The sequence below is a fragment of the Penicillium oxalicum genome, chromosome IV (genome assembly GCF_001723175.1).
Source record: "Penicillium oxalicum strain HP7-1 chromosome IV, whole genome shotgun sequence".
NCBI classification, from domain to species: Eukaryota; Fungi; Ascomycota; class Eurotiomycetes; order Eurotiales; family Aspergillaceae; genus Penicillium; species Penicillium oxalicum.
Genome location: NC_064653.1, coordinates 2,439,925 through 2,463,717, shown reverse-complemented (window position 1 = coordinate 2,463,717; position 23,793 = coordinate 2,439,925). Strand labels below are relative to the sequence as shown.

At 49.9% G+C, this 23,793-nt stretch overlaps 2 protein-coding genes across 2 annotated transcripts; one reads left to right on the top strand and one right to left on the bottom strand.

The window, feature by feature from the left end:
* Nucleotides 1-867: 867 nt before the first annotated feature.
* On the top strand, nucleotides 868-2,787 carry POX_d05633 (Efflux pump bik6; the record flags this gene model as incomplete). Its single annotated transcript, XM_050114474.1, has 5 exons — nucleotides 868-1,261; nucleotides 1,357-1,378; nucleotides 1,442-1,539; nucleotides 1,611-1,864; nucleotides 1,942-2,787. The coding sequence occupies 5 exons, from the start codon at nucleotides 868-870 to the stop codon at nucleotides 2,785-2,787; spliced, it is 1,614 nt and encodes a 537-aa protein (XP_049969425.1).
* A 532-nt stretch (nucleotides 2,788-3,319) lies between these two features.
* On the bottom strand, nucleotides 3,320-22,157 carry POX_d05632 (Nonribosomal peptide synthetase 1; the record flags this gene model as incomplete). Its single annotated transcript, XM_050114473.1, has 8 exons — nucleotides 3,320-6,010; nucleotides 6,068-7,695; nucleotides 7,756-8,416; nucleotides 8,467-8,846; nucleotides 8,910-20,496; nucleotides 20,661-20,963; nucleotides 21,093-21,509; nucleotides 21,636-22,157. The coding sequence occupies 8 exons, from the start codon at nucleotides 22,155-22,157 to the stop codon at nucleotides 3,320-3,322; spliced, it is 18,189 nt and encodes a 6,062-aa protein (XP_049969424.1).
* Nucleotides 22,158-23,793: the final 1,636 nt, after the last annotated feature.

Here is a 23,793-nt window from a genome sequence, read left to right as displayed (position 1 = left end):
GTCGGAGGCCCGATGCTCTCCGTGCCGTCATTTCCTCTTCTTTTTTTTTTCTTTCTCTCAGGACGTGCTTGCCTGTCTTGAAGAGCATCCTTTTCGGAAGCCTACGTGACATTGTCTCGTAAAATTATTGCCAACAAGATCTGCTGGTATACTCTGCTGTGAGGACTAACCATATGTGAAAACATAGGGAGTGCATCTTGTTGCTACTATGCGCTCGACCGAACTGGCGAACGGTTATCTCGGGGCTCGGCCATTGCTGTAACAGCGAAGCGAGCTCTGCAACTGCCTCATGAGCTCCGATGCAAGAACCAAATCTAGATCCAGCATCAGACTCGGCATCAGACGTTCACCACAAAAGTGCCGATCGGCAGACTACCGCCAGCCTGTGAATATCCCGTGGGATCTCCCAGCCGCGTCTGTGGCGCTGCCGGATAAGACGGCTCGTCACCGGTGTCGGACGTCCGATCCTAAGCTTTCCAACGAAAAGAGAGAGAAAAAAAACACGGCAAACCAAAAAAAAATATTATTGATAAGTACGGAATGAATCCGATGAATTGCTTTTCAATTCTTTTTTTCTTATATATCTCATTTTGGATAAAAAAAGTGTGAACCACGAGCGCGCATCTACCGAAGGGGCCTAGAGACACAGAAAGAAACATCCTCTTCCGATGACGTTTCGCATCGCCTAAACCAGGCTCACAGCACTTGATAACTTTGCACAATATTAAAGATTGTTTTTTCCCCTCGACGGAACAACCTTATCCTCCTTACTGCGCGAATATCGTCTTACTGTGCACCCCTCTCTACAACCTGTAATATTTGTCTACCGACCCACGTCGTTCTCGTCTCATAGTTCGGGCTCTTGCGATGAGCGGTCACTCTCAATTGCCCGCCTCGGCCCGCCACGAGCGTGCCCAGCATGACGACCAGTCGACAACATCGACGGATGACATTGAATCTCAGCATTCAGCATATCAGGCGACCGACGATGAGCAAGGGCGAGCGGTCGTGCCGCTCGAAAAGCAGAGCACCGCCGCATCGGGTCTGTCGGTCTTTGAGCAGCGCGCGCAATCGATTGTATCGCGCATTCGCAGTCGCGAGCCCGGCCAGACAGCAAGATTCACCCATCCACTTTCGCATACAAAAACGAGCCCGGATGTGATCGTCGACTTTGAAGGGCCAGATGATCCTTATCGACCGTTGAATTGGGGATTTGGAAAAAAGGCAGTGACCACCGTGCTATACGGATTGACGACAATGGGTACGTGATTTTGAAATCTCCTGCCATGGACGCTGTCGAAGATTCACATCCTGTAGCACAGTGATACATGCTGACTTGGAAAACCCTCTTTACAGGCGCAACATGGGCAAGCTCTGTGTAAGTACTATCCTTTAATGTGATATTCCCCGTGGCGACCGAACGCTGATTGGGACCTGTTAGGTATTCGACCGGTCAAAAACAGATTAGCCAGGAATTCGGCGTTTCTCTGGAGGTCTCCACACTAGGGACATCGCTCCTTCTGTTCGGCTTGGGCCTGGGTCCCCTAGTATGGGCACCTCTCTCGGAGGTGTATGGCCGCAAACCAGCCGTGCTGGCTCCTTATTTATAGCCGCAATCATGTCCTTTGGCACAGCCACTGCCAAAGATCTGCAAACCATCATGTTAACGCGATTCTTCACGGGCTTTTTCGGCTCTGCACCGGTAACAAATACCGGCGGTGTCTTGAGTGATATCTGGACGCCTGAGCAGCGAGGTGCTGCCATTGTCGGATATGCCATGGCAGTCGTTGGTGGACCCGTTCTCGGTCCCATCGTTGGTGGCGCTATTGTCCAGAGTTACCTCCATTGGCGATGGACAGAATATGTAAGTTTGGAATTGCGACAGCTCGATCGTCTGAATTACGGTCCTATGAACGATTTTGGTCATTGACATGCCTTTAGATCACCGGCATTATGATGATGTTTTTCCTGCTTCTGGATCTCATCTTTATTGACGAGAGCTATCCACCCGTGCTCCTGGTCTACAAGGCTCGACGGCTTCGATTCGAAACCGGAAACTGGGCTCTGCACGCCCGGCATGAAGAATGGGACGTGACACTCAGAGAACTGGGAAATAAGTATCTCGTACGACCCTTCCAACTACTTGCCACACCGATCTGCTTCTTGGTTGCATTATACGCCTCTTTCGTCTACGGCATTCTCTACCTCAGTCTGGCCGCGTTTCCCATTGTCTTTCAAGAAATTCGTGGATGGAATCAAGTCGTCGGCGCCTTGCCTTTCCTGGCTTATCTGGTGGGTATCCTGATCGGCGCCGTGATCAACTTGTCCAACCAGCGCTTCTACCTCAAACGCTTCAAGGCGAACAACAACCGGCCCGTCCCCGAAGCAAGACTGCCCCCGATGATGATCGGCTCGGTGATGTTCGCAGCAGGCTTGTTTGTATTCGGCTGGACAAGCCCCAAACACATTCATTGGATTGGACCCATCATCGGCGCTGTCATGATGGGCTTTGGATTCTTCACCATTTTCCAGGCAGCGCTGAACTATCTCATCGACACCTTTCAAAAGACCTCCGCCAGCGCCATTGCCGCAAACACCTTTTTACGATCCGTCTTTGCCGGTTGTTTCCCACTTTTCACGAGCGCCATGTTTCACAATCTGGGCGTGCCGTGGGCAGCGAGTATACTGGGTTTTGTGTCTATAGCCTTGATTCCTATTCCTTATCTTTTCTACGTCTTCGGGAGACGTATTCGCGCACGTGGGAAATGGTCAAGGGCGTCATTATAACGTTGTACATTCTATTAGGGCATTTAGAAAGTCATAATTAATCTCAAGGGTGATACCCGGTATCTTGCATTTACTGAGAATATTTCGCATTTCCCTTTCCGAAGCTACGGTCCGGTCCGTCTTGGGATAGGAGCACGATGGAAAAGTTAGCCCTTATTCATTGTAAACCTTCCTAGAGAGAGCACGAGTACGCTCTCTCTCTCTCGTACGCGACGAGTGACGTAAAAGAAAGTCTAGCAATTGAGAAATATAATATTTGATTGGGCTATTTCAAATTCAGAGGCATGTACTCATCAAAGACAAAAATAGATAGAGACTAACCATAAAAAAGGGGAACAAAAGAATGACCAGAAATTACATGATACTTCCAACAAGAACAAAAACAACATAACAACGAGGAAGATACAAGGGACAAAAGAATCAGGCCAATCATCAGCATAGGATATGCGCGTTTTATCAGATCAGGATCACCGTCTCAAAGATTTCCTCAGGCCATCGTCATGCGATCGTCAATCGTGAGACAGGTCTTCCACTAGGCATTGCTTGGGATCACTGTGCTTCGTCGCGCTAGTTTGCGAGCAATGGTCACGGCCTTCTCCCATGTCTTTTTCTTTTCCACGCGGTTTATGGCAACAGGATCAGCTGCGATAGCCCCAGTTGCAAGTGCTGACGAGGGCTGTTCCTTGTACTTGTTGTTATGCAAAGCCAAGACAGCCATTTGACCCAGGAAGGATGGGTGTTCGAGAAGGTCCTCGAGACAAACTTTGAGACCTTCTTGCTCTAGAAGCCAAGTGACCTGTGCCATGTTGAAGATATCACCGCCAAGATCGAAGAATGACGAGTCGAGCTGGAAAGAAGGCTGGCCTAGTCTTTCATCTTCTGCGAGGGCACCGTCAGGGTGATTCGAGGCGCGGTTGGGCAAAACCTGGCTCCAAGAGCGAGACAGTACGTCAGAGTGAACAAGGAGCTCAGCAATAGATCGGGTCTTGAGATGGGAGCTGAGGAAATGCTCATCTGTCGACCATGGGAGGTCATCGACCACTTGCGGTGGCAAGGTGCGTAGCATGCTTGGCGAGGGTAAGGCGGTAGAGGGGTTCGCGATCAAGGACTGCACGATTTCGCAGACCATATCCAGGACCTTTGATGCAAAGGCAGGAACAATTGGGCCTTTCTCTGAGTAGCCAAGGGTGACACTCAAGCTTTTATCATCAGCGGGACGGGACACAAGAGTGAGATCGGCGAAGTTATCATTGACACCCGCGCCGCCCATGCGATACTTAATGTTGTCGAGTTCAAGCGAGCCTTCGTAGTCGACGTTTTGATGGAAGACTGAAGTTGTGAAATAGGTCCACGCAGGCCAGTCGGTGCACTGCTTGATGATTTCACGGAAGCCAAGCGATTCATATGGCATGTTCGAGATTTGTTGATTCTGGAGATAGCGGAAAAGTTCAAGACCAGTCCACTTCTCATCGAACTTGACGCGAACAGGTATAACGTTGACACAGGGACCAACAGTGCTTTCAATCCCTGGTACGGTCGCGTTCCGACCACTGATTGTCAAGCCAAACACGACATCAGATTGAGCTGAAAGTTTTGCCAGTGTGATGGCCCATGCAGCTTGCATAACCGTCGCGATCGTAATGTTTCCAAGGGCCAAGGGGGGAATTTCGATGTTTTTGCGGATTTCTGCAAAGGCGCCAATGTTTTGGAACATGGTAGTTCCCTTCCGGCGGACGACTTGAGTCATCTGTGAATCCTTCAGTAAGTTGGCCCAGTGATTGTAATGATCCGGTCCGATTGTTCCAGGAAGTTGGCGAAGATAGCTGGCGAAAGGAGTGACAGGTGGTAGAGGGCTGCCTTCGTAGCCCAACTTGATCGCGGACATGATCTTTGAAAGACAAACCCCGTCGTACTGAGTGTGGGAGAGACGGATCATGATACGATGTTCATCACTGCTCTTCTTCTTGACCACATAGAACTGAACATACTGTTCTCCCTCACGAGGTCCGTACTCTCGATCGCGCTGCTGCAAGCTCATCGTAAACTCGTCCATCCCGCGATCTGTCTCGTACACAAAGATACTAGGTCGTATCTTGCGAAGCACAACCTGGTAGAATTGATCGTGGAAGCAGACGAAGACAGTCCTGAGAATATCAAAGGCATCAACAACTTTCAAGCAGCTTTCCCTGAGGCGCCGAAGGTCCAATGGCCCATTGCCTTCCAAGAAGAAGTAATTTAACATCCATCGGGATTTGAAGAGTGTTGCCGTGAGAGACATGGCTTGGAAGTCAGTCACTGGGAGAACGTCCGCAATGCCGCCCTTGAAGACACCAATCTTTGGACAGATACCGTTTTGCACTGAAAGGTCATCCACGGTCTTGATGGACCTGAGGACAGAGATACTGTCAGATGAAGGAGATGGCGCCAGCGTCGTTGGCTTGCTGTCGTTGAAGGATTCGACATCCTTTGAGACAGGCTTGAGGTCCACATCCAATATGCGTTGCGTAGCACTGGCTGCACGCACTGTCGCAAGCATGTCCTCAAAGACGGGGTTGTTGAATACGTCCGCAACCGTCAGAATCAGTCCTTCTTCACGGGCGGCGCTGACCATCTTCATGGCGGTTATGCTGTCACCACCGAGCTTGAAAAAGCTGTCCTGATGTCGCACAACGTTTGGAGAGATTCCGAGAGCAGTGCTCCAAAGAGTCCACAGTTTCCTCTCAAGGTGAATACCCAATCCATCCTCACTAGAGCGCGATGATGCGGAACAGACACCGGAGTCATCAGCTGTTCCACGCATCCTATCCAACTTGTACGAGGATTCAGTCTCGTCTTCAACATCGTCCACAGGTGCCGAGATTTGTTGCTGCGAATGTGGCACCATCAACTTTCCTTCCCGTACCATCTGTCCAATGATCTCATGAACACGACTGTCAACGAGCTTCTGAATGGCGGCGTCGTCAAATATGTCGGTCCCCATACGGGATTTCTCATTGAGAGTTGACTGGGACACAGCCCAGTCAGAGGCATGGTCCTCGACCATACTTGCTTCAAGTCTTAGTGATGAGATAGTCGCGGATGGCGAGTCAATGAATCCGTCGAAAACCTTGGCAATACTATCCACCATACACTGGGCTTGGTCGTCGCTGACCAAATCATTCCAATAGCGAAGCATGATTCCTTCAGAGCCACGGGAGATATCGACGTTCACCGTGACAGCATACTGCGAGGTGTTAGCATCATGAGCATGTTCAACGTTTGAATACGCAGGTACACTTACTTCACTGGGATCGTGTGCATGTTGCAAATGGAAAGTCAATCCCTTTTCCTTTGAATTTGTTCCCACTCCGTGATTCTGAATAGAGAGTGTCGTGTTAAAGAGGGACTGCCCTTGGCGGCCCAGTTCATGTTGGATGCTGGCGAGCGAACAGCTTTGGTGCGGAATGCTGCGGATGTAGTCACCATTGACCTTTTTTGATATATCTGATAGAGTCTGGTGACCAGAGAAATTTACTCTGCAGCAAAGCATGTTGATGAAGATGCCAACCATGTCCTGTATGCCATTCACGGGGGCATCTCGACCAGCGGACAAGTATCCGAAGCAAACATCGTCGCTTCTCGTGAGATCCCGCAAAACGATTGCCCAAGCTGACAAGGTCAGATTGGCAAGGGTGACCGAAGTCTGCTCGCAGAATTTGAGGAGCTCTGGATAACGCGAGAACTCCATCAGAACGCCCTTGAGCTGCCTCTTTTGACGCAGGGATGTTGCAAACTTAACATGACAAGGATGAACCCCAGTCAAATAGGCTTTCCAGTGAGCGAGCGCAGACTGCTGGCTTTGAGACCTGATAAACTGAATGTAGTCACTGAACTTCGGACCAGAACCTTCGGGAAGTCGGCCATCATAAGCGAGAGCCAAATCACGAAGGAGAACGTCGACTCCACCTCCGTCAATGATGGCATGATTGATCTCAATTTTAACCACAACACGCCCAGCGGAGGTTCTGCAAACAGTAAACTGATGCGACAGTTTCGCAGGTCTCATAGCATTGAGGTCACGCAGCGAAATTGATTTGAGTTTCTGCTCAGCCTGCGAGTCCAGACACTCAACACGAAGGACATTGTCTGAAATATCGTGCAGAACGAGTTGATCAAAGGAACCCCCACTGTAGGTGCTGTCAATGAAGACTGTGCGCAAGACTGGATGACGATCCACCAAAAGTTGCCATGAGTTGGCTAGGCGCTCATGATCCACTTTTCCAGATCGGGCATCTTTGATCTCAAAGATAGTGTGGAACATGTATGCACTTGGGTCACGAAGCTGGCTCAATAGCAATCCTTCTTGCATCGGAGAGCAGGGGTATATGTCTTCGACCTCGTCTTTGCTCCGAATGCCAAGCTTTCTGAAAGTGAGCGTGGACAATGTCCGTAGGTTACTGTAATCGACGGGAAGCAAAGGGTAATCGGAAAGCGTGGGCTCCGGGGGGGTATTTTTGAGGATAGATACCTCAACCTCGAGTGTTTGCTTGCACTGACGAATCCAGTTCTGGATGCTCAGCTTGTGAGACATTTTTCGGCTGTAGGCAAAAGAAACATTCAAGCAGTCTTTGACAACAATAGCAGAGAGCTCGAAGAGCGCAAATCGGGTAGTTTCAGGTCCCATATCGCCGGCAGTACCGAAATCAGAGCTTTTGACGATGGTCTCACCATGATGGCGGAAAAGAGAGTCTGCACGCTCGAGCTGCTGGAGCTTTCCCAGATAATTAAAAAGTATCTCCATGGGGACCTCGAAATCCTCAGAAGAGCTTTGACCGCATTGCAGAAGACTTCTAGCAAAGTATGGTCTTCCGTTATCAACAATCCGTCGACGGGTATCTTTGACACGCTTGACGATGTCGACAAGGTCCCCTGCGGTAAAGTCAGAACTGTTCTCTGTTGAGTGGGAAAATAATGCATGTTTCATCATACCTTCTTTCTCAGCGATAACCAGTGGAGTCATTGTCGTGAACCACCCGACTGTCCTTGAGAGGTCGATGCTTGCATCCCACGATTCCCGACCGTGTCCTTCGTTGTAGATGGTAGGGACATCACGGTCTGTGAAGACTCGCTTGAACGAGCGGATGATAGCCGTTAGCAGGATGTCGACAGTATCAGTGCCAAATGCTTGGTGACAATCGTCGAGGAGAATCCTGGTCGTTTCTTCATTCAATGTGAATGAATCCATCTGTAGATCACCGTACTGGTTGGCAACACCTGCCATCCCCCAGTATCCCAGGTCTGCTGATTTCGTTGAAAACGGAAGAGAAAGATCCGCATCGTGAGTCTTCGCACGATCAGCTTGCAGAGCACACCAAGTTTGGAAGGATAAAGCCTTCTCATCCGAGAGTGATCCGGAAACAATGAACTCCTCCAGATCTTGGAGAATGATTCGCCATGACACCATGTCAATGTTCATGTGGTGAGCGACAAGGAAAAGCACTTGGCCTCCAGTCTCCAAATTGAATAAGTCGGCCGCAAAGATCGGACCATTGAATGGGTCGAGGCAATTCTGACTGTCGGCGATCTTTGGGATCATTGCCCGCGTGTCATTAACGGAGTGGACACGGAACCGGTAGGAATCATCCACATCCTGCGCATGGTTAGTGACATGATGAGCTGACGAGCTGTACTGTTACTTACTGCAACAATCTTCTGTTGCCAATTGCCTTCATGCTTGTAAATACGAGCATGCAACATGGCATGGTGGCTCGTCACGGCGTTGATGGCGCGACGAAGCACCTCGCCTTCCACTCTCCTAGCGATACGGACTGTAATGCTCTGGTTGAATCGAGCTTCGCCTTTGAAGAAGTTTGAGGATCCGGTGTACAGCCTTTGAATAGGTGACAATTCGAACCCTTCGCCTGTCTTTTCTTGCTGCCGAGTCGAAGCAGGTGTTCTTGCTTGAGCAGCCTGAGCCAGCTCCTTGACAGACTTGGATTGAAGAATATCATTCAATGTCACAACTAGGCCTTGCCTTCTTGCTTTCGAAATCACAGCCATCCCAGTGATGCTATCACCACCTGCACAAAAATGCCAATGTCAGTATTAATAGGGCTCAAAGCTCGTCACTGGGGGCAACTGACCTAGGCTCACAAATGAGCGCTCCAAGTTAACCTTTTGCAAGGACATATTGAGCACTTGCGAAACGATCTCACGAAGAATCTTCACAGGTCCCTCCTTCTCCTGTGTGGGTCCGGAGTTCTGGACCACGCCTCGCTTCATATTGTCGAAGTCTTGCATGATACGCTCGTAGGAGTCGTCGTCAATGCTTTCAAGCCAAGCAGCTATTTTCTTTCGATCAAGTTTCCCTGAAACAAGCATCGGAAGCTTCTTGACCAGAGCCCATGTTTGAGGTACCATGTAGACCGGAAGCTGAGATTCGAGAGTTTTTTGAATGTTGACGAGTTTGTCCAGGCCTCCATTTTGCATCTCGCCCATCTCCACAAGCTCACATGCCTTGTCTGAGATCAATTTGTTGTCGGTAGCACTGGCGGAGACGGACAATACGGCAACGAGACGTTGCTTCAGGGGACCGACTTTGGGCAGAATAACCACTGCATGACGCACTGCAGCATGCTCAGAAAGTCGGTGCTCGATTTCCCCAAGCTCCATTCGCTGACCGTGAAGTTTGATTTGATGGTCCTTACGGCTAATATACTCGATAGATCCATCAGGGTTGTAGTAGCAAAGATCGCCGGTCTTGTAGATCCGACGGGAGGAGGCACTGGATGTGGGGAAGTCTTCTACCCACGCAGGGTCGATGATGAAGGCCTCGGCATTTTTCTCAGGGTTTTTGAGATACTCCCGTGCCAGAGCAGGACCCTCAAGTGCAAGTTCACCAACCGCACCCAGTGGCGCAAGGCGATTGTGGTCTTCCGCATCAACAATCCAGGTCAATGTGCAGGGAATACCATAACCAATTCGTGCAGGGTCACGACTAGATGCGACTGCGGTGTCAACCACAGCGAAAACGACCGTTTCTGTGGGCCCATAGCCGTTCATGAGGTGCACCAAGTTGGCCCATTTTGTGATGACCTCCTGAGACATTTTTTCACCGCCCACGACAAGGATCTTCAAGGAGGGAACCGAAGACGGCTCGATGATGCTTGCAATTGAAGGAGTGAGGAAGGTCCATGTGACGTTGAGACGGCGGATAGCACCGGCGACGTCGTTCAACCGCTCATCCTCGTTTGGAACACAAATGCACCCGCCAAGCATGAGGACGGCCAGAGTTTCCATGATTGCGGCATCAAAAGTCAGCGAGGCAAACTGGAAGACCCTGGATTGCGGTCCCATTAGAGTCATCGGGCCAAACGCCATGATACTGCTAACCGCATTGCGATGCTCGACAACAATACCCTTCGCTCGTCCGGTGGATCCAGAGGTGAACAGAGTGTAGGCCATGTTTGCGTGGGTGACCTTTCTGCGGATTGAGTTCGAAGTGTTCAAGGATCCATAGGCTCTCAACGTGTCTTTGCTGACAGGAATCACAGTCTTGACAATTTGGCGGTATCGGTTGCTATAGGAGGGTGTGCAAAGAATCATAGTCGCACCAACATCCTTCAAGATCTCTTCATGCCGAGAGACTGGGTGATGAGGGTCCAGAGGAACGTAGCCACCACCGGCGATCAAGATGCTGATGAGTGTAACCATCGCCCAAGCAGACTTGTCAAGGCAAACAGGGACAAATACTTCCAGGCCTACACCACGAGATACAAGATAGTTGGCGAATGAGGAAGCGGCCTCCCAGAATTCCTTGTAGGTCAACTCTTGATCCCAGGCGCAGACTGCCGGGGCGTTGGGTGTTTGCAAGCTCATCTCTTCGATGTAGTCATGGACACAGCGATCAACAGAGGGTATGTCCCGCTGGTTCCATCGTGCGACTTCCTGTTTCTCCTCGGGACTGATCATTTCGATTGACTTAAGCTTGTCCGAGCTAGTCTTGGGGGTTGAGATGAGTTGGCGTAGGACGTGGCCAAACTGCTCAGCCAAGTGTTTGCTTTGCCAGCCATTGATGACGAGTTCATCGTGATGGACAGTGAAGTTGACATGGCTCTTCGAGATACCACACTCAATGACAAGGGGGTGAGTGAAAAAGTCTTCAGAAGTCTTGACTTCCTCATCAACCCAAATGTTGCTATCCAGCTGGCCATGTGCAGACTGAATGACCAACAAATTTTGGAATCCGCAGGCTGCGGATGTATCCTGATTGATAGCGCGAATGCGTTGAAGGCCAGAATGAAGATGAGGTATCATGTCGCTTGTGGATTGATTGATGTGATTGAGGAATTCGGCAATAGGCATATCTTGGTTCACCAAAATGCGTGTCGGGACTGTCGACAGGACCGGCCCTGCGATGTCACCAACACCAGGTAGGTCGATATTACGACCCGACAAAGTCTCGCCAAAGCAAATGTCCCCTGTACCAGAGTGAGTTGAGAGCACAAGGGCCCATGCGGCACGAAGGAGAACTGGAACTGTGAACTCGACGGAGTCCGAGGGTCGAGAAATCTCAATGGTGTGATGCTGAGTGTTTCCAGCGCGAAGAGCATCGGGCATCGGATTCTTAGTTTGAGGGAAAGGAGTGGCGGAAATTCCAGCAAGGTACTCCTTCCAAAATTTATCAGACTCATCCATGTCCTTATGGACTAAGTAGTCGATGAAAAGGTTGTAAGAAGCAGCGGGAGCCTTTGTCTGAAGCATCTTGTAATTCTCTTCGAATCTCCGATAGACTAGAGGAATGCTTGAGCCATCATAGAGAGAATGATGAACAAACCAAACGAAGTAGCAAGGTGAAGACTGAGGTGGCTGAACAATCGCGTATCCAGTTAAAGGAGCACCTTCATGTTTGGGAAGATTGATGCAGTCATGCGGTAATTCCTCAAATGAAGAAGCATAAATCCAGTCGATTGGCGCGTGCTTCACCACTACCTGCGTGAATTTCATTGCCTCTGTGTGGAGAATTCGGGTCCTCAAGATTTCCAAGTCATCCACGGTTTGTTCCCACGCGTGCTTGAATCGTGCGAGATCAGCACCTTGCGCCAAGCGAAAAGCTGGCTGTGCAACGTAAGCGCCCTGCTGTTTGATTGACATAGTCAAGAGACCCTCCTGAACAGCGCTGCATGGGTAAACGTCCTCAATTGCATCTCTTTGCAACCCACATGCATCGGATATCTCGTCAAGTAGGCTTTCCAGGTTGGCGGATGACGGAACAAGAGAGAAAGGCTTCACTGATAAAGGCCCAGATGACCCCATGTCGGCAGTAACAGAGCAGGCCTGTGCCATTGCACCCAAGACAGGATTTTTGAAGATAGTTGCGACCGTGAGTGAAATTCCTTCAGCCTGAGCAGCTCCAACAAGGTTCATCGCAGTGAAAGAGTCGCCACCAAGAGCGAAGAAGCTATCATCGTTACTGACAGAACCGGGTTTGAGATCAAGGGTTCTTTCCCAAAGTTCACGAAGTTTGACATCGACGCCATTCGAACACAAAACCTCGTCGCCAGAAGTGGTTTTAAATGTAACATATGATTTCAAAATATCCGCCGGCAACGTCTGGACCATGGCCCGCAGGCGACGACGGTCTATTTTGGCAGAGGACGTGAAAGGCAGATTCCGCAATGGGAAGAACAATCTGGGCATGATGCTTTGAGGTAGAAGATCGGGCAGAGAGCTTTTGAGTTTTTGAATCGTGTCCATGTTGGAGATGGAAATTGGAAGTAACAGAGGATCGGCACCCTGAATAGTGGGCGCAAATTCATTGCTGCTGCCACCTTGGAAAGAATCATGATCGTAGACTGTGAAGAAGGCAGCGAGACTCTTAGCCACGCTTCGCTCTTGGGGTACCACAACGTCCACTGCGACTTGGGCCCCTTCAGGAAGGCAAGATACGCATTGCTGCTCAATTTCTTCCAGTTCGATCCGTTGGCCGTTGAATTTGATTTGTGTATCCTTTCGCGAGATGAAAGAGAAAGAACCATCAGGGTTGTATCGTGCCAAGTCACCAGTGCGATACATGCGGTATTTACGCTTAAACAGGTCGGCCAGGTCATCTCGTCGACTCCATTCCGGGTCTTCAACGAAAACTGCTTTAGTCTTCTCGGGATTTCCCAGATAGCCACGTGAAATGGTGCTGCCCTCAAGCAGCATCTCGCCAACAGCACCAACAGGGAGTAGGCGATTGTAGTTGTTAGGATCCACAATCCAGATTCGGCAATTGACTGCGACGCCGATAGAAGTTGGATCGTCGTTGACTCGATTTCCTTCCCAGTCAACTTTCACACCCGTGGTGGCACAAACAGCAGCTTCAGACGGTCCGTAAGCATTGACGACGAACCGGTCATGCCAGCGGTCGATGTGGTACGAAGGCATCTTTTCACCTCCAGTGATGATTGTCTTCAACTTAGGCACACTCTTCGGGTCAAGCGTGTTCATGATGGCAGGAGGCGTAGCCAGATAGTTTACATTCATGCGGTGAACGGCGCCAACGAGATTGTTCATTCGCTCCTCTTCACTCGGCACGCAAACACAGCCACCTGTCATCAGTACCATTAGAATCTCCATCACGCTGACGTCGAAAGTGTAATTCGAGAATTGCAAAGCGCGTGTCTGAGAGTCCATGTGAAGCGCATTCATCATCGCCATGGCTGTTGTACTCAAACCGATATGCTCGACCACAGTTGCCTTTGGCTTTCCAGTAGTTCCGGAGGTGAAAATCGCATATGCCGCGTTGTGAGGCGAAGGTCGGACTGGCGTAAGCGCCAGCGGCGACTCAGGAAGCTGGGAGATTGACTTTTGCGAGACAGCAAATGCTTTCTTGCATAGCTTAGAAAGTTTTGGTTGAAGGGAGGGGGAGCAGAGCACAATATCGGCACCAATTTCATCAATGAGAGTCTTCATCCGTGCTTCGGGATGAGTTGGGTCAATGGAGACAAATGCACCACCAGCTTTAAGAACGGCCACTTGGGCGACAACTGCCCATGCTGACTTCTCGAAGCAAAGCACAACAAATACCTCGGGCTTCACTCTCAAATTTGTGAGGTAACGGCCAAGGCGACCAGCAACAATTTCAAGTTGGCCAAATGTGAAGTTTTTATCCCAAGAGCAGATAGCCTCCGCCCTGGGATGCAGGAGAGCTTGTTGTTTGATCAAGTCATCTGCACATTTTTCAACTCTTGGGGGCTGGAACGAGTTCCAGTCACGGATTTGTCGAATTGATCGTTCAGGAAGCAGGTCCAAGTTGCTCAGCGTCTGCTGCTCCGACCAATTGCATGTTATTTCGTCGAGAATATGATCAAAAGTATCAACAACGTAGGATGCTTGAGAGGGGGTAATGATGCTGCAGGAGAAGCTGAAGTGAACGTTGGCAGTGTCCTCACAAACTACAGCTGTCACTATAATTTTGCATGCGTCGGCCAAATCAGACGAGGTGATTTTGTCCGAAGACACAGCCGAGGTTGTGTGGTAGGCCAAGTGTGAGTTGAAAAAAGCGATATCGTTGAAGCCGAGCTCATTTTGCAGCTCGGAGATGCTCGCGTGGTTTTCAGATGCCTTGTCAAGTTCAGCCTGGCAGGTTTGGAACAGTTGACTTAAAGTAAGGCCGTCATTCAACTGATACCGGCAAACTGAGGTGGAGATGTTGTCGCCGTCGTTTGAGATGCCAAAACAGACATCATCAGAGCCAGTATAGCATCTGAGCACAATAGCCCAAGCGGTTTGGAGGATTATCCTCACTGACAAACCAGGAACTTTGCTGAAAGCATGAAGTTTTGGCGCGGAGATCTTGAGTGTTGACGTAAATGTCTCTTGAGAGCCAGCTTCATGTGAAAGAGACGGGAAGTTGCATGGTTCGAGACCATCCAGGTACTCCTTCCAGAACTTGATCCGACTATCCCAGCTCTCATGGCTGGTGGATGGTGTATCAACAGAAGAATTTTTTGCCAAATTCTTGATATTGAAAGACTGCCAGTGCGAACCATCGAGAGTCTGCAGTTGGCTTCTCAATACCTGGTGGTTTAGCTTGCCAAAGGGTGTCAAAGGAATTGAAGAGACATGAACGTAAAAACTCGGAACCTTGTTAGTTGGGTAATGACTGGCCAGCTGGGAATGCAAAGACATAGCCATTGATTTCATGTCAGGCGTAGACTCGGCAATGAGGGCGACACTTGTAGAGTCAACTGAGGACTGTAATGGACTGATGAAGGCAACGGCGACAGGTTGGCTTTCCTCGCCCACAGCGACTCGGTCAACCACTGAAATTCGCTTCATATCAAAGAATTTCTCAATGAACTGAGACACATCCAGAAAGTCTGAGGTCTTGCTGGAGGCTGTCTTGCGTCCCAAGAAGAGGAGAGACCCGTCCGCATTGTATCGCACAAGGTCGCCAGTCTTGTGGAATTTGCGGTACTGAGGATTGTGGAATGTCGATGCCCAAGCTGGGTTCTCGAAGAATTCACTTTCATTTTCTTGCGCACCCGTCAGGTACCGGCGCGCAACAATAGGGCCCTCGACAGCGAGTTCACCAACAGCTCCAATTGGTACCAGGGCATTGTGGTTGGTTGGGTCAACCACCCATGGTACACCAGATACAACAAATCCGAGACAGCCCTCCACCGTCTCGTCGCTGACCCTGCAGTGGAATGAGGCTGATGATGCTTCTGTGTTTCCGAAAAAGATGTGTCTTTCAATGTGATTGGAAGCCCACATTTGAAGCAAACTTTGGGAAGAAACTTCTCCCACAAAAGCCAAAGTGTTGAGGCTGGAGATATCCCTCGGATTGAGAAGCCTTGCAATAGTGGGAGTCATACATACGACAGTGGCATCGAGGACACTAATAGACGCAGCAAGATTACTTTGCTCAATATCAGCTGGAATGCATAGACAACCTCCACAGCTGAACGTTCCAAAGACTTCGAGCAAGAAGAGGTCTGAGGTGTGGGCTGCAAATTGCAAAGTTCGGGAGGAATCAGAGAGGCCGAGAGAAGACGCGAACGCTTCCGCGCGGGTCATAATCTCTCTGTGCTCGAGCACAACGCCACGAGCACGACACGAGGTTCCAGAAGTGAATGCGACATAAGCCGGGTCGGAATAAGCGGCTGTCAATGGAAGGGGCTCGTCGTTAAGGTACTCCAACAATGATTCGCTAACGGGAACCACGTATGGGATGACTTCATCGAGGATGTGTGACTTTTCGGGCGAAGCCAGTGCGACTTGAACAGAATGATCAAGAACCCATTGTTCGATGAGACCAACGGTTGCGGTACCATCAATGGGGATACAACCACCTCCGGCCTTCATGACGGCAAGCATAGAAACAACGTTCCAAACAGACTTATCAAAACAGATAGGAATCAAACTACCAGGACCAACACCGAAAGTGACCAAGTAGCTGGCAAGTCTCGACGAGAACTGATCGAGTTTGGAGAAAGTAAGATCCCCATCCCATCCCGCGACTGCCAAGGAGTTGGGCTGAGATCTGGCCATCTTTTGAATGACTTCATAAGCGCACTGGTCAACGGATTTTGGTGACATTTTGGTGTTCCACTTTCGAATCTGCGCTTTGTTCAGAGCGCTCACACAGTCAAGTTGACTCACGCTTGTGTTGCTTTCGGTCATGATCATTTCGAGACAGCGAACATAAGTGTTGGCAACGTTTGTTGCCTGCACATCAGACAAATGAGTGGTCCAGTAATTGAGGTCAATCTTCGCTTGCGTGTCCGTGGCCTCAATGTTCACGAACACCGGGAATTCGGCAGGATCGTGGATAGAACCAACTTCGACACACTCAATATCTGTGCTCAAAACATCCCTTGTGTTAGGAAGTCGGCGATATGAGACACCAGAATTGAAAAGGGAGGCATCAGATAATGCGAGCGCATGCTGTATATCAATAAGAGAGCTATGCCGATACGGCAGACTCTCCACATAGTCATTTTGAATTTGCTCAAGCACATCGATGAGCCGTGAACTGGGAGTAATCTTCATGCGACAAATCATGAGATTAATGACAGGCCCAATCACCCATTGCACACCATCAACGGGAACATCACGGAGAGAGGCCATGTAGCTGAAACAAACGTCATCGGAGCCGCTAAAAAGGCGAAGAGTAAGGCCCCATGCAGCGTTGAAAACATTCGATAATGTGATGCCTTGTTGCTCACAGGTCTTTTGCAGCTGACTGAGAGCCTCGAAATTGACCGGAACAGAGTGTAGGCTCTTTTCGGTGGATTTCTTTCCATCGGTCAGGCTCGGGAACATGCATGGTCGAGCACCGGACAAGTACGAGCGCCAGTACTGGAGACTTGGTTTGTGTGGAGCATCCCGCAGATAAGAGATGTAGTCTTTGAACAATGGCCGACGGCTCTCCTCGAGCCTGCCAGCATAAGCGAGTTGAAGGTCACGCATGAGAATTGAAATGGAATTTCCATCCATAGCAGCATGGCTCAGCTCGATCCGGCAGAAGAGCCTCTGACCAGGTGTCTCACAAATTGTGAATCTGTAGGCAGGAGTTTTGTCTCTGTAGTCCTTCGGGGATTGCGCGTCAAATGTTTCCAAGACATCATTTTCTGCAGTGGAAAACAACATGGTAGGCACTAAGTTGTACTCCTTCAGCACCACCTGGCACAAGGGTTCACGTGGGGTTAAACCCTCGACGAATATTGTTCGAAACATGCCATGGTGAGCGACCACTCGACCCCACGCGTCGATCAACCGATCCACATTGGGCCTCGTCGAACCGGTACCGCAAATCTCAAACGTGTCGTGGACAGCGTAAAAGGAAGTGTCGCGAGACTGGCCGAGAAGAATGCCTTGTTGCATTCGAGAACAAGGATAGATGTCTTCAATCATGTCCGCAGATGACACACCAATCGCGGGTAGTTTTTGCGAAAGCATTTTGTCGAGATTGTCATATGTCAAGGACAACATAGGATATGTACTCAATGTCGGGCGAGGTGGAAGTATCGTCAATTGATCTGCCAGCGATATCAACTCCTGCCGGCAATTTGAGACCCAGTCACGAATGCGGTCCTGATGACGCATGAACCTATTAAACGAGAACGTGAAACGAATTCTGCCACTGACAACCATCGCGGATATCTCGAATAGCCCGAAGCGAGGGGTGTCCTTGCCAAAATCAGCTGCGTCACTTCCACGGCCGGCTTCACCGGCCATCTGGTCCACGAGCTGGAAGAGTCCATCTGTTCGCTGAAGATCGCGATGCTGACCAACGTAATTGAAGGACATCTCAAACGGGTGGGGGTGCTCAGAACCGCCTTTGTCTCCCAACTGCAAAGCCCTGATAGCAAAGTCCGCGCGACCATTGTCGGAAACACGACGACGAAGGTCTTTGACCTGGACAAGAGTGTCAATGGCACCACTGGACCTGTGATTGGCCACGAAGACTGGTTGAAGTATGGTGAACCAGCCCACAGTATGGGAAATATCAATGGATGAATCCCAGACTTCGCGCCCGTGACCCTCATTGTAGATTGTTGGCAGGGGACGGTCCGTAAAGGATCTCCCAAATGAGTGGAGCATAGCAGCCAGAAAGACATCAATAGGCTCAGTGCTTAGAGTGTCGTGGCATTCCATCATGATTTTGCGAGATAGCTGGCTATCAATCTCAAATGATGCACAATCGACATCGCCGTACTTTGTTTGTTTATTTGTCAGCCCCCAGTAGCCGAAGTCAATCTCTGGAAGAGGGTCAGTGGCTGCCTTTCCTTCTTCTACAAGAGCATGGCAATGCTGCTCTTGCATCTTGCACCAGTTCTGGAATGGGAGAGAAGCATTGACACTCAGATCCTTTCCTGGGTTCAGCAAGAGGTCTTCCAAGTCTTCGAGGATGATTCTCCAGGAAACGATGTCGACAACCAGGTGGTGCGCAGTCATGGAGAGAACGTGGATAGGTGAGTCCTTGCCTACCACGAAGTAGTCAGCTGCGAGAAGAGGACCGGTAAAGGCGTTGATGCATGTTTGACTGCCAGCGACGAACGGCTTTGTTTCCTCAATAGTTGTAACGCTCGTTGTTCGCAGTCGGTAGGAGCCTTTCACGTCTTCAGTAATGCGCTGCTTCGAAGCCGTACCGAATCCGGAGTCCTCAAAACGAGCGCGCAGCATCGAGTGGTGGGACACGAGGGACTCAATTGCCTGGCGGAGTTCTTTCGCACTAAGAGGCTTATTCAAGCGGGTGAAGATTCCCTGATTGAAGTGACCTTGTCCTTCTTCGCGGACTCCGTAATGAAGAGCCTGAATGGGTGACAAGTTGAATGGCACATCGACGGCCTCGTCATATACCGCAGTATGGTCAATGGCTCGAGCCCGCGAAGCCATCTCTCGAACAGATTTACTGCGAAGCACGTCCTGGACAGACAATGAAAGTCCATTCTTCTTGCACATACCGATACAGGTCATCGCAGCGATAGAATCTCCGCCCATGGAGAGGAAACTTTCGTCCAAGTTCACATGAGTCTGAGGTAAATTCAACACGCGACTAAAAATGGCGACTAGAGCTTCCTCCTTTTCATTTGTGGGGTGCGTCTGTGGCCGCAAAGCTTCCGGTACAGAACTGGCGGCAACAACATCTGGGTCCTGCTCCAAGTTGGTCACCCATCCTGCGATGCCCTTTCGATCGAGTTTCCCAGATGGTAGAAGGGGCATGGCTTCGACACAGAGCCAAATAGGCGGGACCATGTATGTTGGCAGGCGTGTGGATAGCCTCTCGCGTATTCCCGGGATTATCCTCGCTTTCTCAGCTACTGAGAGTAGTCGCAAAGGTTCCAAATCTGTTTCCGACCGTTCAGCGGACAAGCCTGCACAGGCAATCACTGCTGCGAGTCTGCCCTTGGAAAACCCCGTTTTGGGAAACAGAACACAGCAATGCGAAACAATGTTGTCTTTGTTGAGCTGGTTCTCGATTTCCCCGAGTTCGATTCGTTGGCCGTGAACTTTCACTTGCGTATCTTTGCGACCGATGTAATTCAAAGCTCCCGTGTCAGAGTTGTACCTGACCAGATCTCCCGTCTTGTAGAATCGCCGATGAGAACCTCCCGCAGGGTCAAGGTTTACCCAGGTAGGGTCATAAATGAAGGAGTCATTGGTTTTCTCTGGGTTGTTCACGTAACAGCGGGCGAGGGTAGGGCCTTCAAGTAGAAGTTCTCCAGGGCAACCCACTGGGACCAACTGGTTATGGTTCTCCGGATCTACCAGCCATGCGCGAACCCCGACAGGCAGACCGATATCTTTGCAATCGGTGGTGGGTGAGACACTTGAATTCAGAACGGATGCGACACTGGCCTCGGTTGGGCCATAGCCATTGATCAATTGAATTCTCGACCACGTCGCCAGCTGGGATTGCGACATTGCCTCGCCAGCCAAAACGAGACTCTTGAGACCGGGCACGGTTTCAATTTCGATGAAGCCGATGAATGACGGGGTGAAGCATGCATGATCTACACGGTGCTCGTTGATAAAACCTACAATGTCATTAAGACGCTGCTCTTCACTCGGAATACACACACAAGCCCCATGGATAAGAGGCGTGAGTGATTCGGCCAAGCTCGCGTCAAATGTGTGTGCAGCAAATTGAAGGGCTCTCGTCTCGCGGTAGATGTGCAGTCTGGGGCCATGCGCCATCGCGCTCGATAAAAAGGCGCGGTGCTCCAACAAGGTACCCTGGTGATTCTGATTAGTTCCGCTTCTAAAGACGATGACTGACTGATCCCACAAGGGTAAACTCCCGGGAAAAAGCGTCAAGCCTCATGATTTGCAACAGAGGAACAGCAAATCAAGAAGGCCAAACAACATCATGAAACAGCAAAAAAGCTTCTAAGACATACCTTGGGCTCTCCCGTGGACCCCGATGTGAAGAGCACGTAGGCCGCATTTTGACTCGTAACCCCCGACGCAAGGTCAACGTCCACGGCAGGCTCCGGCAGCTCATCAAGGGTGTCCGCACACAAGGAAATGATTGTGTCTCCGGCATCGCGCAGGGATTCGGCGCGTGAAGGTGAACATAGGACGATTTCGGCCTTTACGGACTCGATCAAATGTTGCAACCGAGAGGTTGGGTGGATCGGGTCGAGCGGGACGAAGGCGCCTCCCGCTTTCATGACGCCAAGCATTGCAACAATATTCCATTTCTGGCAAAGCGCGTTAGCGTGTGCCATCCATTGCCTACGACCACCATTTGAAGACAAAAATAATTTTTCAAGCAATGCAATACTCAACAATTCAAATCAGAGGTGACTTGGAATACTGGTCAAACTTACCGATTTATCGAAGCAGAGTGCTACTCGCGCTTCAGGCCCAACGCCCTGCATGCGGAGATGATATGCCAGTTTTGTAGCCAGCGAGTCAAGCTCTCCAAAGGTCAAACTACCATCCCACGCGCTCACTGCTTCACGACTGGGTCCACTCAGGACCTGATCGTGTATTGCGTCATGAATCGTGCGATCGTGAAGTTTCGGTGTTTCAGAGTTCCATTGACGGATTCGCTTCATGTCATTCTCCGAGAACAAATTAAGCTTGCTAATAGCGATGTCCTCAGCAGAAAGAACCAGTGTCAGGATTTGCTCAAATGCCTGAGCAACGCTCGTCATCTGCTCCCCAGACATATCTCCGTTTCTCCACTCGAGGAATATGCTGATATCTCGGCGCAATACTTTCACATGAAGGCGAACTAGGCACTATATCAGATTTGGCGCAAGTTAGCTTACATTCCGGTCTCAACAAGGAATATATCAAGCACAGGGCTAGGTCATAAGTACCCCCTCTGTGTCGATATGCCTCAATACGACAGGAATTGAACGCACCTGGTCTGGAAGAGCTGTTGCTAGAATTGGTTGTTGAGAGATGGGCGAAGACGCCATATCGTTCGCTTTGCGGTACGTCCGAAGCATCAAGATGGTATTGAAGGGTAGAATGCCCCCCTCTGAGGCTTCCTGGCCATTGCCAGTCTCCCTTTGCTGCGAAATTTCATCGCTCTGAGCTTGCGCCTTGTCCAAAATGGTGCGGATGGAGTCATCCTCCTGAATGGACATTTTGAAAGTGTCCAAATTTGTGGTTGCCGGCCGCGGCATGGGGTGTCTCGAGGAGACTGAGTCCCCATCGATGTGCTGATATCCAAAGCAGATGTGTTCAGAACGGATGTAATATTGCAGTACCATGGCCCAAGTGGCCTGCATCACGGATCCCAATCGTCCTTCTTGCCACGCGGTTAACAACTGCGCGTGTTGCGAGGGCGTGGGTTTCGTCTTCATCGACACCGGGCGTTTGTGCCCGTCGACTGCGGGCGCAAACCGAGGCAGATAACAATGCGAGCTAGTGTTGGCCATTGCGACGAGTTTTCAAAAGTAGCTGATTATGCACAAGATGGGATAAGATTATAGATTTTAAGGGCAGGAGATTGTTTCGGCTGCAATAGGCCGATGTCAACAACGGCGGCGAGAAGAGTCGGTCGAGGGAATTAAGGCCGATGATTAAAGGCTTAGAATGGTGCAAAGAACGATTGACACCAGTGCCAAACTGGGGGATGCGAGATAATTATGAATGGAATTTCCAGCAAAGTTTCGGAGTCTTCTTTCTTTTTTGCTTGCACAAAGCTGATTAAATCTCTCACGGGTCGGAATAAGCTAAGACACCTGCCTCGCTATCCTAGGTCGAAAAATAAAAAAGAGACAGGTCTATCTGTCGAAAACAGAAAAAAAAAAAAATAGAAAATAAAAGAAACAAAAAACCCCGAAAATAGTTACGCCATTGATCATCGGGCCTGCAGATGCATGGCCATGCTCCAGCTCGTTCGCGAACGCCGCTACGCTCTCCGTATGTACCGAAGTAGGAAGAAGTGCCACATGTACCGAGAGCAATAAGACAGACTGGGCTCACAACCTTACGAAAAGGACGAGATTACAGTAATACAAGATGAATGCTACCTCACCGATTCCCATAGGATGAGACGGCTCAGAGCAACAGACAATTTCAGGATAGTCCATGTATCTTCCTTGCATGGGATCGGATCTGGATGTTGAGAAATTGGACAGACGCCGCGCTGAGTGGATCGTGTCCAAACCACCGAGTGGCCCCCCCCTGTGGAACCGAGTCAGACACCGTCAAAGCGGGCCCTACACTGTGGGAACTCGACAGCTGAGGTTCCTATTTCTTACCAAGTTTCACTGCCAGGACAGAATAGCGGGGTGAAAACGCTCTTTTCTCGTTCCTTATTCCCGGGCTGTTCGAACTGGAAGCGAGAAGCTTGTTGCTTTTGGCTCGGAAAAACTAGCCACCAAACCAATGAAGAGTGGGTATAGTCTCGTAGTCATCCTGGAAGTGTATCTTAGTAACTTGATCAAGATCCTGGTCAAACCAAGCTACACTAGAATATTTGATGATCCAAAACGTGTATGGTGACAACTAATTTCAAAGTTGTTTGATTTTTACTTAAAATTTGCCATTTACAGAAGGTGGAATACGTTATGAGTCTAAATCGAACGGGGTTAGCTGCTTTATACCCGATGGGGCTTCAAGAAGCGAACTTGACAACACGTGGTCAGGCAAGACGATGGATCTTTGAGGGCTGTCAATTCCATATCGTTGACTCGTGAGCTCAGGTAGGGTGTTTATGAGGCGCAAATCCGAGCATGTCTTTGGATGGTCATGTCCACATCCCCGTGCATATCTCCAGATGTGTTCGCAGCACTGTCACGGCATTAGCAGGCAATCTGCCATCTGGACGTCGTTTCCCCTGCTCGTTACCATTGATCCCACATGAAGGTCAACATGAAGAGCCTGGGCTATCCTGCTGATGGAGCGGCAAATGAAGCAATTCAGATGATTGGACAACGCCCAAGGAAATGCGGCGACTCGTTATGTTCCATTCTCTTTCATTGTGGTCATTCCAGAGAGTCACATTGGAATCAGAAGAAAAAGAATTTCAAACCTTAAGTGTATTCGCGAACGATTCGGGATGAGAAT